The sequence below is a fragment of the Pezoporus flaviventris genome, unplaced genomic scaffold (assembly GCF_033815535.1).
Source record: "Pezoporus flaviventris isolate CSIRO_AGI_PZ_B2104156 unplaced genomic scaffold, CSIRO_AGI_Pfla_v1 ptg000390l, whole genome shotgun sequence".
In the NCBI taxonomy this organism is placed as follows: domain Eukaryota; kingdom Metazoa; phylum Chordata; class Aves; order Psittaciformes; family Psittacidae; genus Pezoporus; species Pezoporus flaviventris.
Window position 1 is genome coordinate 5,669 of NW_026892937.1, and position 16,736 is coordinate 22,404.

At 61.3% G+C, this 16,736-nt stretch overlaps 2 protein-coding genes across 2 annotated transcripts; one reads left to right on the forward strand and one right to left on the reverse strand.

Annotated features, from left to right (window-relative positions):
- Positions 1-9,370, reverse strand: LOC133263638 (reticulocalbin-1-like). The gene is made up of 7 exons (XM_061443487.1): positions 9,297-9,370; positions 7,344-7,493; positions 5,703-5,906; positions 4,512-4,696; positions 3,182-3,339; positions 1,768-1,828; positions 1-109 (listed from the first exon to the last, which is right to left on the reverse strand). Exons 1-7 carry the CDS (start codon positions 9,368-9,370, stop codon positions 9-11), a joined length of 933 nt encoding a protein of 310 aa, XP_061299471.1. The 3' UTR covers positions 1-8.
- Positions 9,369-14,104, forward strand: FLT3LG (fms related receptor tyrosine kinase 3 ligand). Its single transcript, XM_061443488.1, is given in 8 exon segments — positions 9,369-9,398; positions 10,335-10,355; positions 10,357-10,431; positions 11,102-11,155; positions 12,050-12,193; positions 13,262-13,394; positions 13,629-13,788; positions 14,062-14,104. Coding segments are annotated over 8 exon segments (660 nt in total).
- Positions 14,105-16,736: the final 2,632 nt, after the last annotated feature.

Consider the following 16,736-nt stretch of genomic DNA (forward strand, 5'->3'; position numbering starts at 1 on the left):
CTCAGAGCTCATCGTGGGGGTGCTCCAGGTCCTCCCCATAGCTGGTGGCCTGGCTCCCCACAAACATCTCCCAATTGGCCAGGACCTCGGCCTCCGTCAGCAGCCCGTCCTGTGGGGCACAGGGGCAGTGTGGGGCTCTATAGGGGGCAATGTGGGGCTCTATAGGGGGCAATGTGGGGCACAGGGGGCAATGTGGGGCACAGGGGGCAATGTGGGGCTCTATAGGGGGCAGTGTGGGGCTCTATAGGGGACAGTGTGGAGCTCTATAGGGGGCAATGTGGGGCTCTATGGGTCCCTGTGTGTCTCAATGGTCTCTATGGGGCCCTACACCTCCCCCTCCCATCAATACATCACGAATGGGGCCCCTCCCCCACCTCCATCCAGGACCCCATAAGGTTGGGGGGGGAATAGGGGCAATGGGGGGAGGGGCAGTGGGAGGGGGAGGGGCAGGGGGAGGGGCAGGGGGAGGGGGAGGGGCAGGGAGGGGGAGGGGCAGTGGGAGGAGCAGTGGGAGGGGGAGGGGCAGTGGGGGGAGGGGCGGGGGGAGGGGCGGGGTCAGTGTGGGCGGGGCTCACCCCGTCGCGGTCCGTGTGGTGCACGAGGTGCTCGGCCTCCAGCTGCGCCCAATCCTGCGTCGGGGGGCGGAGCCAAAGCTCGAGCTCGGCCACGCCCAGGGCCCCGTCCCCGTCCTGGTCCCGGTGCTGCCGGAACTGGGCCCGTTCCCGCTGCAGCCACGGGGGCTCCTCCCCCCCGGGGGGCCCTCCCATAGGTCCGCTGCGGGCAGAGCGACCCATAGGGACCATGGGGACCCATAGGGAACATAGAGACCCATAGAGACCCATAGGGACCCATAGAGACCCATAGGGAACATAGAGACCCATAGAGACCATAGAGACCCATAGGGACCCATAGAGACCCATAGAGATCCATAGGGACCATAGAGACCCATAGAGACCCATAGAGACCCATAGAGACCCATAGAGACCCATAGGGACCCATAGGGACCCATAGAGACCCATAGAGACCCATAGGGACCATGGGGACCCATAGGGAACATAGAGACCCATAGAGACCCATAGAGACCATAGAGACCCATAGAGACCCATAGGGAACATAGAGACCCATAGAGACACATAGGGACCCATAGAGACCCATAGGGAACATAGAGACCCATAGAGACCCATAGAGACCCATAGAGACCAATAGGGACCCATAGAGACCCATAGAGACCCATAGAGACCCATAGGGACCCATAGGGACCCATAGGGAACATAGAGACCCATAGAGACCCATAGAGACCCATAGAGACCATAGAGACCATAGAGACCCATAGAGACCCATAGAGACCCATAGAGACCCATAGAGACCCATAGGGACCATGGGGACCCATAGGGAACATAGAGACCCATAGAGACCCATAGAGACCCATAGAGACCATAGAGACCATAGAGACCCATAGAGACCCACAGAGACCCATAGGGACCCATAGAGACCATAGAGACCCATAGAGACCCATAGAGACCATAGAGACCCATAGAGACCCATAGAGACCCATAGGGACCCATAGAGACCATAGAGACCCATAGAGACCCATAGGGACCCAGAGGGACCCATAGAGACCATACAGACCCCATAGATACCATAGACCCATACAGACCCCATAGAGACCCATAGAGCCCCATAGAGACCATAGAGACCCACAGAGCCCATAAACCCCATAGCACCCCACAGCGCCCCACAGCTCCCAGGTTATGGGTCTGCCCTCACCAATGTACTCATCCTCCTGGATGAGGCCGTCTCCGTTCTTGTCCAGGTCCTCAATGGTCTCCTATGGGGCCACGGGGGGGGTTGGATACAAGGGACCCCATAGGGCCCCATAGAAACCCCATAGAAACCTCATAGCCCCCCCCAGAAACCCCATAGACACCCAATAGCCCCCATAGGAACCCTATGGAGCCCCATAGAGCCACCATAGACCCCATGGAGCCCCCATAGACCCCCATAGCCCCCCATGGCCCCCCATATTCACCCCATAGGCCCCCATATTCACCCCATAGCCCCCCCATTCATCCCATAGCCCCCCATATTCACCCCTTAGACCCCCTATAGCCCCCTAACCCCCCCATATTCACCCCATAGTCACCCTATAGCCCCCTAACCCCCCCATACTCACCCCATGGCCCCCTATTCACCCCATATTCACCCCATACCCCCATAGCCCATGTTTTCCCCACATTCACCCCATAGCCCCCACATTCACCCCACAGCCCCCCATATTCACCCCACAGCCCCCCCATAGCCCCCTAACCCCCCGACATTCACCCCATAGCCCCCCTATTCACCCCATACCCCCCCATAGCCCCACATGTTCTCCCATATTCACCCCATAGCCCCCCCATAGCCCCCTAACCCCCCATATTCACCCCATAGCCCCCCCACATTCACCCCATAGCCCCCCTATTCACCCCATAGCCCCCTCATAGCCCCACATGTCCCCTCATAGCCCCACATGTTCTCCCCACCATTCAACCCATAGCCCCCCCATTCACCCCATAGCCCCCCCATATTCACCCCCATAGCCCCCTCATAGCCCCCACATGTTCTCCCCACATTCACCCCATAGCCCCCCATATTCACCCCCTATTCACCCCATACCCCCTCATAGCCCCACATGTTCTCCCCACATTCACCCCATAGCCCCCCCCATTCACCCCATAGCCCCCCCATATTCACCCCATAGCCCCCCATAGGCCCCCATATTCACGCCATAGCCCCCCTATAGCCCCCCTAACCCGCCCATATTCACCCCATAGCCCCCCATAGGCCCCCTATTCCACCCCATATTCACCCATACCCCCCCATAGCCCCCCATGTTCTCCCCACATTCACCCCATAGCCCCCCCATATTCACCCCATACCCCCCCAGAGGCCCCATATTCACCCCATAGCCCCCCTATAGCCCCCTAACCCCCCCATACTCACCCCATACCCCCCCATAGCCCCCCATGTTCTCCCCATATTCACCCCATAGCCCTCCATTCACCCCATAGCCCCCCCATATTCACCCCATACCCCCCCATAGGCCCCCATATTCACCCCATAGCCCCCCTATAGCCCCCCTAACCCCCCCATACTCACCCCATACCCCCCCATAGCCCCCCCATCCCCCCCCCCCCGTTACCATGACGACGACCCCGCGCATGCGCTCGAAGTCCCCCGGGTGCAGGAAGGCCTCGAGCTCCGCCCCCGCCACGGCCCCGTCCCCGTCCCCGTCCGCGGCCCGGAAGCGCCGCTCGTCCCGCGCCCGCTGCCGCCGCGAGGGGGCGCCCAAGGGCCCGGCTGCGGGAGGGGGCGCTCTGAGCTCCATGGGGCGCTATGGGGTCTGTGGGGTCTATGGGGTCTATGGGGGTCTATGGGGATCTATGGGGGTCTATGGGGGTCTATGGGGGTCTATGGGGGTCTATGGGGGTCTATGGGGCTCTATGGGGTCTATGGGGTCTATGGGGATCTATGGGGGTCTATGGGGATCTATGGGGGTCTATGGGGTCTATGGGGTGCTATGGGGATCTATGGGGGTCTATGGGGCTCTATGGGGTCTATGGGGCTCTATGGGGGTCTATGGGGATCTATGGGGGTCTATGGGGGTCTATGGGGGTCTATGGGGCTCTATGGGGCTCTATGGGGTCTATGGGGCTCTATGGGGGTCTATGGGGGTCTATGGGGGTCCTGTGGGGGTCTATGGGGTCTATGGGGGTCTATGGGGCTCTATGGGGGTCTATGGGGTCTATGGGGGTCTATGGGGTCTATGGGGATCTATGGGGCTCTATGGGGGCTCTATGGGGTCTATGGGGATCTATGGGGGTCTATGGGGGTCTATGGGGCTCTATGGGATCTATGGGCTCTATGGGGATCTATGGGGGTCTATGGGGGTCTATGGGGATCTATGGGGGTCTATGGGGCTCTATGGGGCTCTATGGTCAGCATTGTGCTCTATGGTCTCTATGTGGCTCCATGGTCGCCGCTGATGCTCTATGTCTATGTCTGTGTCTGTGTCTGTGTCTGTGTCTATGTCTATGTCTATGTCTATGTCTATGTCTATGTCTATGTCTGTGTCTATGTCTATGTCTATGTCTGTCTATGTCTATGTCTGTCTATGTCTATGTCTATGTCTATGTCTATGTCTATGTGTGTCTGTGTCTATTCTGTGTCTATGTCTATGTCTATGTCTATGTCTATGTCTATGTCATATGTCTATGTCTATGTCTATGTCTATGTGTGTCTATGTCTATGTCTATGTCTATGTCTATGTCTATGTCTATGTCTATGTCTATGTCTGTGTCTATGTCTATGTCTATGTCTATGTCTATGTCTATGTCTGTGTCTATGTCTATGTCTATGTGTGTCTGTGTCTATGTCTATGTCTATGTCTGTGTCTATGTCTATGTCTATGTCTATGTCTATGTCTGTGTCTGTGTCTGTGTCTCTTCCCTTCCCCCGTGCCCGGCCCCAACCTCCGTAGGCCTCGCTGCTGAACTCGTCCCAGGTGAGGGCCCGGTCCCGGTCCCGGTCGTGCTCCCTCAGGGCCCGCTCCGCGCTCCGGGCTCGGCTCCGCCGCCGGCCCCGCTCCATCCAGGAGCGCAGCTCCGGGGCGCTCAGCGCCGCGTCCCCGTCCGCGTCCACCCGCGGCAGGAGCAGCCTGCGGACGGCAGGGGGCGCTCCGGACACAGCCGGAAACACCCGAGACCCTCCGGACACACCCGAGACCCTCCATACCCCTCCGGAAACACCCGAGACCCTCCGGACACACCCGAGACCCTTCCGGACACACCCGAGACCCTCCGGAAACACCCGAGACCCTCCGGACACACCCGAGACCCTCCGGAAACACCCGAGACCCTCCGGAACACCCGAGACCCTCCGGACCCCTCCGGACACACCCGAGACCCTCCGGACACACCCGAGACCCTCCGGAAACACCCGAGACCCTCCGGACACACCCGAGACCCTCCGACCCCTCTGGAAACAACCGAACACCCTTCGGAACCACCCCATTGCTCCCCATTGCCCCCCATTGCCCCATTGCCCCCATTGCTCCCCATTGCCCCCATTAACCCCCATTGACCCCCACTGCCCCCATTACCCCCATTGCCCCCATGAACCCCATTACCCCACTGAACCCCATTGCCCCCGTTGCCCCCATTGACCCCCATTGCCCCATTGACCCCACTGAACGTCATTGAATCCCATTGCCCCATTGCCTCCCATTGCCCCATTGAACCCCACTGAACTTCATTGAATCCCATTGCCCCATTGCCCCCATTACCACCATTGCCCTCCATTACCCCCATTACCCCATTGAACCCCACTGCCCCCCATTAACCCCATTGCCCCCCATTACCCCCCATTGCCCCCATTAACCCCCATTGACCCCCATTACCCCCATTGCCCCCTTGAACCCCATTACCCACATTGAACTCCATTGAATCCCATTGCTCCCCATTATTCCCATTGCCCCATTGCACCCCATTGACCCCATTACCCCCATTGCCCCATTGCCTCCCATTGCCCCATTGCACCCCATTGACCCCATTACCCCCATTGCCCCATTGAACCCCATTACCCCCATCCCCCCCATTGCCCCCATTACCCCCCCCCCCCACTGCCCCCCATCCCCCCCCGCCCCATTGCCCCTCCCCCCTCACCGCAGCCTCCTCCTGCTCTCCTCGGGGCGGAGCCTCTCGAACTCCCGCGCCTCCTCCCCGCCCCCCAGGAACGCCTCGTGGTCGGGGCCGAAGCCGGTCACGTGATCGGGGTCGTGACCCAAGGAGGGGGGCGGGGGAGCCCCCCATGCTCCGCCCCCCCCGGCCCAGCAGCAGCAGCCACAGGCAAGGGACCCCCAGCAGCATCTGGGGGGAGATGGGGGACGATGGGGGGCAATGGGGGGCAATGGGGGTAATGGGGGCAATGGGGGTAATGGGGGTAATGGGGGTAATGGGGGCAATGGGGGTAATGGGGGTAATGGGGGCAATGGGGGTAATGGGGGGCAATGGGGGTAATGGGGGGCAATGGGGTTCAACGGGGCAATGGGGGTAATGGGGGCAATGGGGGCAATGGGGGTAATGGGGGTAATGGGGGCAATGGGGGTAATGGGGGCAATGGGGGCAATGGGATCCAATGAAGTTCAGTGGGGTTCAACGGGCAATGGGGGTCAATGGGGGTCAAAGGGGGTCAGTGGGGGGCAATGGGGTAATGGGGGCAATGGGGTAATGGGGGTCAATTGGGGTAATGGGGGTCAAGGGGGATCAGTGGGGGTCAATGGGGAGACACCCCCAATCCCTTTTAGCACCCCACAGACCCCCCCTTAGGACTCCATAGACCCCTTTAGACACCCCCAAACCCCTTTAGGACCCCATAGACCCCCTTTAGGACCCCATAGACCCCCATAGGACCCCATTGACCCCTTTAGGACCCCATAGACCCCCATAGGACCCCATAGACCCCCATAGGACCCCATAGACGCCCTTTAGGACCCCATAGACCCCCTTTAGGACCCCATAGACCCCCATAGACCCCCTTTAGGACCCCATAGACCCCCATAGGACCCCATAGACGCCCTTTAGGACCCCATAGACCCCCTTTAGGACCCCCATAGACCCCCATAGACCCCCTTTAGGACCCCATAGACCCCCATAGGACCCCATAGACCCCCTTTAGGACCCCATAGACCCCCATAGGACCCCACAGACCCCCATTAGGACCCCATAGACCCCCTTTAGGACCCCATACGACCCCATAGACCCCCATAGGACCCCATAGACCCCCTTTAGGACCCCATAGACCCCCATAGGACCCCCATAGACCCCCTTTAGGACCCCATAGACCCCCATAGACCCCCATAGGACCCCATAGACCCCCTTTAGGACCCCATAGGACCCCATAGACCCCCATAGGACCCCATAGACCCCCTTTAGGACCCCATAGGACCCCATAGACCCCCATAGGACCCCACAGACCCCCTTTAGGACCCCATAGGACCCCATAGACCCCCATAGGACCCCACAGGACCCCATCGACCCCCATAGGACCCCATAGACCCTCTTTAGGACCCCATAGACCCCCATAGGACCCCATAGACCCCCACAGACCCCCATAGAACCCCATAGACCCCCTTTAAGACCCCATAGACCCCCATAGGACCCCATAGACCCCCTTTAGGACCCCATAGACCCCCATAGGACCCCATAGACCCCATAGACCCCCTTTAGGACCCCATAGACCCCCATAGGACCCCATAGGACCCCATAGACCCCCATAGACCCCCATAGACCCCCTTTAGGACCCACCTCGCCCCGTCCCGCTTCGCCCCTTCGGGTGGTCTCCCCCGCGTCCGGCCTGTCCCCGCCCCTCCGCCGCCCTCTCCACCAATGAGGAGGCGCCGTGGCCACGTGGGCGGGCCAGCGCCGCGCTGCCATTGGCTGCCGCCCGCCACGTTGCTGCGGGAGGGAGCTGGACCGAAAAGAGCGGATTTTAACCCAAAGTTCGGGGGGGAAGGGACGGGCTGGGGTGGACTGGGGTATTATGGGATGCAATGGGATAGAGTGGGATATTATGGGATGCAATGGGATAGAGTGGGATATTATGGGATGCAATGGGATAGAGTGGGATATCATGGGATATAATGGGATAGAGTGGGATATTATGGGATATAATGGGATAGAGTGGGATATTATGGGATGCAATGGGATAGAGTGGGATATCATGGGATATAATGGGATAGAGTGGGATATTATGGATATAATGGGATAGAGTGGGCTCTAGTGGGGTACAATGGGATATTATGGGATATGATGGGATAGAGTGGGTTCCTAGCGGGGTACAATGGGATATTATGGGATATGATGGGATAGAGTGGGCTCTAGTGGGGTACAATGGGATATTATGGGATATAATGGGATAGCGTGGGCTCTAGCGGGGTACAATGGGATATTATGGGATATGATGGGATAGAGTGGGCTCTAGTGGGGTACAATGGGATATTATGGGATATGATGGGATAGAGTGGGCTCTAGCGGGTACAGTGGGATATTATGGGATATGATGGGGATAGAGTGGGTTCTAGCGGGGTACAATGGGATATTATGGGATATGATGGGATAGAGTGGGCTCTAGCGGGGTACAATGGGATATTATGGGATATGATGGGATAGAGTGGGCTCTAGCGGGGTACAATGGGATATTATGGGATATGATGGGATAGTGGGCTCTAGCGGGGTACAATGGGATATTATGGGATATAATGGGATAGAGTGGGCTCTAGCGGGGTACAATGGGATATTATGGGATATGATGGGATAGAGTGGGCTCTAGCAGGGTACAATGGGATATTATGGGATATGATGGGATAGAGTGGGCTCTAGTGGGGTACAATGGGATATTATGGGATATGATGGGATAGAGTGGGCTCTAGTGGGGTACAATGGGATATTAATGGGATATGATGGGATAGAGTGGGCTCTAGCGGGGCAATGGGATATTATGGGATATGATGGGATAGAGTGGGCTCTAGCGGGGTACAGTGGGGCGGTACAATAGATCATAGACATGGGGCCATAGATAAACAACCCCGTTACCCCGGCTGCCGAAGGCTGGGGTGAACCCCCCATGGGCCCCACAACTGCCCCAGGACCCCAATTCCCCCCCCAGGACCCACATTTGACCCTCATGACCCCAATTCCCCCCCATGACCCCAATTCCCCCCCCAGGACCCCACATTTGACCCTCATGACCCCAATTCCCCCCCATGACCCCAGTTCCCCCCATGACCCACATTTGCCCCCCCATGACCCCATTCCCCCCCATAACCCCCAATTCCCCCCCATGACCCCAATTCCCCCCCAGGACCCCCATTTGCCCCCCATAACCCCCAATTCCCCCCCATGACCCACATTTGCCCCCCCATGACCCCAATTCCCCCCATGACCCCCAATTCCCCCCCATGACCCACATTTGCCCCCCCATGACCCAATTTCCCCCCATAACCCCCCAATTGCCCCCCTTTGACCCCAATTTGCCCCCCCCATGACCCGCATTCTCCCCCCCCCATGAGCTGCACCCTGACCCCTGACCTTTGACCCTTGACCCCCCATAATAAACCCCCTCCCCCCCCGCTCTGGTATTGGTGGGGACGGGGTCCTCCGCGCCGGTAGGGGGCGCCCTGGGGTGGGGGCACCATTGGGGGAGGGGCTGGGGGGAGGGGGGAGGGGGAGGGGGGGGCTCCAGCCTCGTTCTGGCCTCACTTTCGCTTTCGGTGGCAGCTCCGGGGGGGCCCGGGTCCCCCCTCCCCCACCCCCTCCCCGGCTCTTCCCGACATGGACCCGGCCCCCCCCGGCCCCGCGCTGGTAAGAGGGGACCCCCCTGCCCCATGGAGCCCCACATGGACCCCCCCTGCCCCATGGAGCCCCACATGGACCCCAATGGACCCCCTGCCCCATGGAGCCCCACATGGACCCCCCTGCCCCATGGAGCCCCACATGGACCCCCCCTGCCCCATGGAGCCCCACATGGACCCCCCCTGCCCCATGGAGCCCCACATGGACCCCCCCTGCCCCATGGAGCCCCACATGGACCCCAATGGACCCCCCTGCCCCATGGAGCCCCACATGGACCCCCCCTGCCCCATGGAGCCCCACATGGACCCCCCCTGCCCCATGGAGCCCCACCATGGACCCCCCCTGCCCCATGGAGCCCCACATGGACCCCCCCTGCCCCATGGAGCCCCACATGGACCCCCCTGCCCCATGGAGCCCCACATGGACCCCCCCTGCCCCATGGAGCCCCACATGGAGCCCAATGGACCCCCCCTGCCCCATGGAGCCCCCACATGGACCCCCCCTGCCCCATGGAGCCCCACATGGACCCCCCTGCCCCATGGAGCCCCACATGGACCCCCCCTGCCCCATGGAGCCCACATGGACCCCCCCTGCCCCATGGAGCCCCACATGGAGCCCATGGACCCCCCTGCCCCATGGAGCCCCACATGGACCCCCCCTGCCCCATGGAGCCCCACATGGACCCCCCCTGCCCCATGGAGCCCCACATGGACCCCCCCTGCCCCATGGAGCCCACATGGACCCCAATGGACCCCCCCTGCCCCATGGAGCCCCACATGGACCCCAATGGACCCCCCTGCCCCATGGAGCCCCACATGGAGCCCAATGGACCCCCTGCCCCATGGAGCCCCACATGGACCCCCCATGCCCCATGGAGCCCCACATGGACCCCAATGGACCCCCCTGCCCCATGGAGCCCCCCATGCACCCCATTTCCCCCCCCAGGTGCTGTTGCTCTTGGCCGTGCCCCCCCCCCGGCGCCTGCTGCTCCTTCGAGTTCAACCCCGTGAGCAGCACGATCCGGGCCCACGTGGAGGCCGTGGTGAGAGCCCCCCATGGACCCCTATGGGACCCAGCCCCATAGAGCCCTAAGGGACCCAGCCCCATAGAGCCCTAAGGGACCCCCCCCATGGGACCCAGCCCCATAGAGCCCTAAGGGACCCCCCATGGGGGCCCAGCCCCATAGAGCCCTAAGGGACCCCCCATGGGACCCAGCCCCATAGACCCATAGGGGACCCCCCCTATAGACCCCTATGGGACCCCCATGGACCCCTAAGGGACCCCCCCCATAGACCCCTAGGGGACCCCTACCATGGGACCCCCCCTATGGACTCCTATGGGACCCCCACCATGGGACCCCCCCCTATAGACTCCTATGGGACCCCCACCATGGGACCCCCACTATAGACCCTATGGGACCCCCCCATGGGACCCCCCCCCCATAGACCCCTATGGAACCCCCCCTATAGACTCCTATGGGACCCCCACCATGAGATCCCCCCATAGACTCCTATGGGACCCCCACCATGAGATCCCCCCATAGACCCTATGGGACCCCCCCCCAATAGACCCCTATGGGACCCCCCCCATAGACCCCTATGGGATCCCCTCCCATTGACCCCTATAGACCCCCCCATGGACCCCTATGGGACCCCCCCATAGACCCCTATGGGACCCGTGCCCCCCATGGGGCTTCACCTTGCCCCCCCCAGACCCCATGGCTGCTCCTGGATTACACCGTGCCGATGCCGGAGAACCTGGAGCCGGTGAGAGCCCCCCCATTGCCCCATTGAAGCGTTGCCCCATTAACACCGTTCCCCCATCCCCCCCCATTCGCAAGGTCTCTTTCCCCCCGTTTTGCCCCCCCCACCCTCCCATCCCCCCCTTTCTCCCTATTTCCCCCCTCCCCCCCCCCCCCATCCCCCCCTTATTTACCCCCCATCCCCCCGATTTACCCCTCCCTTTACCCCCCATCCCCCCTTATCTCCCCCATCCCCTCCATTTACCCCCCTTTACCCCCATATATCCCCCCATTTACCCCCCAATTTACCACCCCATTTACCCTCCATATCTTCCCCCATTGACCCCCATATCCCCATTTACTCCCCAATTATTCCCCCATCCCCCCATTTACCCCCCCATCCCCCCATTTATTCCCCCCCATTCCCATCCCCCCCATTTACCCCTCCATTTACCCCCCTTTACCCCCATCCCCCCCATTTACCCCCCCATCCCCCATCTCCCCCCATTCCCATTTCCCCCCATCCCCCATATACCCCCCATTTACCCCTCATTCCCCCCATTTACCCCATTTATTCCCCCATCCCCCCATATACCCCCCATTTACCCCCATATACCCCCCCATTCCCCTCCATTTACCCCCCAATCTCCCCGCCATCCCCCCCATTCCATCCCCATCTACCTCCCCATTCCCACCCCCCCATCCCCCCCCATTTACCCCCCATTCCCATCCCCATTTACCCCCCCATATCTCCCCCCATATCTCCCCCCATATCTCCCCCATATCCCCCCATATCTCCCCCATCCCCCCCATATCCCCCCCATATCCCCCCCATATCTCCCCCCATATCCCCCCCATATCCCCCCCATCCTCCCCCATATCTCCCCTATATCTCCCCCCATCTCCCCCCACCCCCCAGCTCTCCCCCTGCTCCCCCCTCTGGTCCCTCCGTTTCTCCCTCCAGGCTCTCCTGGCCTTGGCCTCCCGGGCGGGGGGGGCGCTGTCCCCGCGGCTCCGCGCCCTGGCCGCGCAGCTGCACTTCCTCAGCCGCTGCCCAATCAGCGTGAGCGGGGCGGGGCCATGCGGGCGCTATGGGGCGCTATGGGGATCTATGGGGTGCTATGGGGCGCTATGGGGATCTATGGGCTCTATGGGGCTCTATGGGGCGCTATGGGGATCTATGGGGTGCTATGGGGCGCTATGGGGATCTGTGGGCTCTATGGGGTCTCTATGGGTTCTAGGGGGATCTATGGGCTCTATGGGTTCTATGGGGCGCTATGGGGATCTATGGGCTCTATGGGTTCTATGGGGCGCTATGGGGATCTATGGGCTCTATGGGGTCTCTATGGGTTCTAGGGGGATCTATGGGCTCTATGGGTTCTATGGGGCGCTATGGGGATCTATGGGCTCTATGGGTTCTATGGGGCGCTATGGGGATCTATGGGGTGCTATGGGGCGCTATGGGGATCTGTGGGCTCTATGGGGTCTCTATGGGTTCTAGGGGGATCTATGGGCTCTATGGGTTCTATGGGGCGCTATGGGGATCTATGGGCTCTATGGGTTCTATGGGGCGCTATGGGGATCTATGGGCTCTATGGGGTCTCTATGGGTTCTAGGGGGATCTATGGGCTCTATGGGTTCTATGGGGCGCTATGGGGATCTATGGGCTCTATGGGTTCTATGGGGCGCTATGGGGATCTATGGGCTCTATGGGGCGCTATGGGGATCTATGGGCTCTATGGGGTCTCTATGGGTTCTAGGGGGATCTATGGGCTCTATGGGTTCTATGGGGCGCTATGGGGATCTATGGGCTCTATGGGTTCTATGGGGCGCTATGGGGATCTATGGGCTCTATGGGGCGCTATGGGGATCTATGGGCTCTATGGGGTCTCTATGGGGTTTCTATTGGGCTCTATGCGGTTTCTATTGGACTCTATGGGGTCTCTATGGGCTCAATGGGGCTTTATGGGCTCTATGGGTCACTATGGTCTCTAAGGATCTCTATGGGCTCTATGGGTCTCTATGGGCTCTATGGGTCACTATGGTCTCTAAGGAACTCTATGGGGCTCTATGGGGCTCTATGGGCTCTGTGGGGCTCTATAGGTCCCACTGAGCCCCCCATTGCCCCCAGGACCCCCAGGGCTGCGCTCGCCTGCGCCCCATGAACGTCTCCCAGCTCCTGGGGGCGCTGGAGCTGCAGCTGGGGGGGCTGCGGGAGCGCCCCCCCCCGCCCCACACCTGCACCCGCCTGCGCTGCACCAAGGGTACCGGCCCTATAGGGACCCCCCCAGGGAACCCCCCATAGTGACCCCCCTATAGGAACCCCAATGAGGAACCCCCCATAATGACCCCAATACGGACCCCCCATAGTGACCCCAATGGGGACCCCCCTAGGGACCCCCCAATGGGGACCCCCCCCATAGTCACCCCCCCATAGTAACCCCAGATGTGACCCCCCCATGGGACCCCCATTCACCCCCCCCTTTTTCCCCCTGCAGACCCCCCAGTGTCACCCCCCCCCACGGCCTCGCACGGGGTCTCCCCCCCCGCCCCCCACGGGCTCGTGCTATGGGGGGCACTGGGGGGGGCCCTGGTGCTGAGCGCGGTCGTGTGGGGCCTGAGCATGAGGAGGAGGAAGGGGGGGGGCAGCGAGTGCAGGTGGGGCAATGGGGCAATATGGGGGGCAATGGGGCAGGGGGGCAATGGGGGTAATGGGGGCAATGGGGCGGGGGGGGCAATGGGGTAGTGGGGGCAATGGGGGGCAATGATGGTTATGGGGCAATGGGAGGGTAATGGGGGCAATGGGGTAATTGGGGGCAATGGGGGTAATTGGGGGGCAATGGGGGGGTCACTGGATGGACACAGGTAAAGGGGGGCACATGGGGGGGGCCTGGGGGGTCCTGACTTCCCCCCCACCTCCTCCCCATTTAGGCCGACCCAGGAGCCATGTGACCCCCCCTCGGCCCCCCCATAGCCCATGGGGGGGGTTTGGGGGGGCCCTCAGAGACTCGGGCCCCCCCCCAATAAAGGTGATGGTGGGAGCCTGAGTGTGTGTGGGGGGGGGGGGGGTATTGAACCCCCTTAATGGGGGGGCACAGAGCAACGCGGCTTTATTGGGGGTCATGGGGGGCAATGGGGAGGGGGTTCATGGGTGAATGGGGGGGCTATGGGGGGTAAAAGGGGGGTTATAGGGGGTAAATGGGGGGTGAATGGGGGGTTATGGGAGGTAAAAGGGGGGTTATGGGGGTAAATGGGCAGCTATGGGGTGTAAACAGGGGGCTATGGGGTGGTTATGGGGGTAAATGGGGGTAAATGGGCAGCTATGGGGTGTAAACAGGGCTACGGGGTGGTTATGGGGGGTTATGGGGGTAAATGGGCAGCTATGGGGTGTAAACGGGGCTATGGGGTGGTTATGGGGTGGTTATGGGGTAAATGGGCAGCTATGGGGTGTAAACGGGGCTATGGGGTGGTTATGGGGGTAAATGGGCAGCTATGGGGTGGTTATGGGGTGAATGGGCAGCTATGGGGTGGTTATGGGGGGTTATGGGGTGGTTATGGGGTAAATGGGCAGCTATGGGGTGTAAACAGGGCTATGGGGTGGTTATGGGGTGGTTATGGGGTAAATGGGCAGCTATGGGGTGTAAACAGGGCTATGGGGTGGTTATGGGGTGGTTATGGGGTAAATGGGCAGCTATGGGGTGTAAACGGGGCTATGGGGTGGTTATGGGGTGGTTATGGGGTAAATGGGCAGCTATGGGGTGTAAACGGGGCTATGGGGTGGTTATGGGGTGGTTATGGGGTAAATGGGCAGCTATGGGGTGTAAACGGGGCTATGGGGTGGTTATGGGGGGTTATGGGGGTGAATGGGCAGCTATGGGGTGTAAACAGGGGGCTATGGGGTGGTTATGGGGGTAAATGGGCAGCTATGGGGTGTAAACGGGGCTATGGGGTGGTTATGGGGGGTTATGGGGGTGAATGGGCAGCTATGGGGTGTAAACGGGGCTATGGGGTGGTTATGGGGGGGTCACACGGGGGGGGCTCTGTGGTGCCGCAGCTGCAGGCCCGGGGCCGGCCCCTCCCACAGCAGCAGCAGCCCCAGCACCAGGACCCAGCCCAGCACTGGGAGCACTGGGAGCACTGGGAGCTCCAGCACTGGGGGCACTGGGAGCACTGGGAGCACTGGGAGCTCCAGCACTGGGGGCACTGGGGGCACTGGGAGCTCCAGCACTGGGGGCACTGGGGGCACTGGGGGCACTGGGAGCTCCGGCACTGGGAGCACTGGGGGCACTGGGGGCAGCGCCAGCAGCAGGGCCACTGGGGGCACTGGGGTTGTTACTGGTGGTACTGGTGGCACTGGTGGTACTGGTATTGCCATCGCTGTCACTGGTGGTACTGGTGTCACTGGTGGTCCTGGTGTTGTTACTGGTGTCACTGGTGGTCCTGGTGTCACTGGTGGTAGTGGTGGTCCTGGTGTCACTGGTGGTAGTGGTGGTCCTGGTGTCACTGGTGGTCCTGGAGTCACTGGTGGTAGTGGTGGTACTGGTGTCACTGGTGTCACTGGTGGTACTGGTGTCACTGGTGTCACTGGTGGTCCTGGTGTCACTGGTGGTAGTGGTGGTCCTGGTGTCACTGGTGGTAGTGGTGGTCCTGGTGTCACTGGTGTCACTGGTGGTCCTGGAGTCACTGGTGGTAGTGGTGGTACTGGTGTCACTGGTGTCACTGGTGGTCCTGGAGTCACTGGTGGTAGTGGTGGTCCTGGTGTCACTGGTGTCATTGGTGGTCCTGGTGTCACTGGTGTCACTGGTGGTCCTGGAGTCACTGGTGGTAGTGGTGGTCCTGGTGTCACTGGTGTCACTGGTGGTCCTGGTGTCACTGGTGTCACTGGTGGTCCTGGAGTCACTGGTGGTAGTGGTGGTCCTGGTGTCACTGGTGTCACTGGTGGTCCTGGTGTCACTGGTGGTAGTGGTGGTCCTGGTGTCACTGGTGTCACTGGTGGTCCTGGTGTCACTGGTGTCACTGGTGGTCCTGGTGTCACTGGTGGTCCTGGTGTCACTGGTGTCACTGGTGGTCCTGGTGTCACTGGTGGTACTGGTGGTACTGGTGTCACTGGTGGTCCTGGTGTCACTGGTGGTACTGGTGTCACTGGTGTCACTGGTGGTCCTGGTGTCACTGGTGGTACTGGTGTCACTGGTGTCACTGGTGGTCCTGGTGTCACTGGTGCCCTACGGGTGCAGGCCATGAGCAGCACTGGGAGCAGTGGGGCCGGCGGCCTCCTGGCCCCATCCCTACCTGGTGCTGGCCTCCGGGGGGGTCCTCACCTGGGCCTCATCCTGCCGGGGCTCAGCCCCCTCCTGGGGGGCACCAGGGTCAGGTCCATGGGGGTCACCCCATTGATGCCCCCCCACTGATGTCCCCCCCATTGGGGTCCCCCCATTGGGATCCCTCCATTGGGGTCACCCCATTGATGCCCCCCCCCCCCATTGATGCCCCCCCCTATTGATGCCCCCCCATTGATGTCCCCCATTGGGGTGCCCTGACCCTTACCTGCCCCATGGGGGTGTCACCAAGGGAGCCCCAGCGCTGCCTGTAAGGGGGGGGGGGGGGGC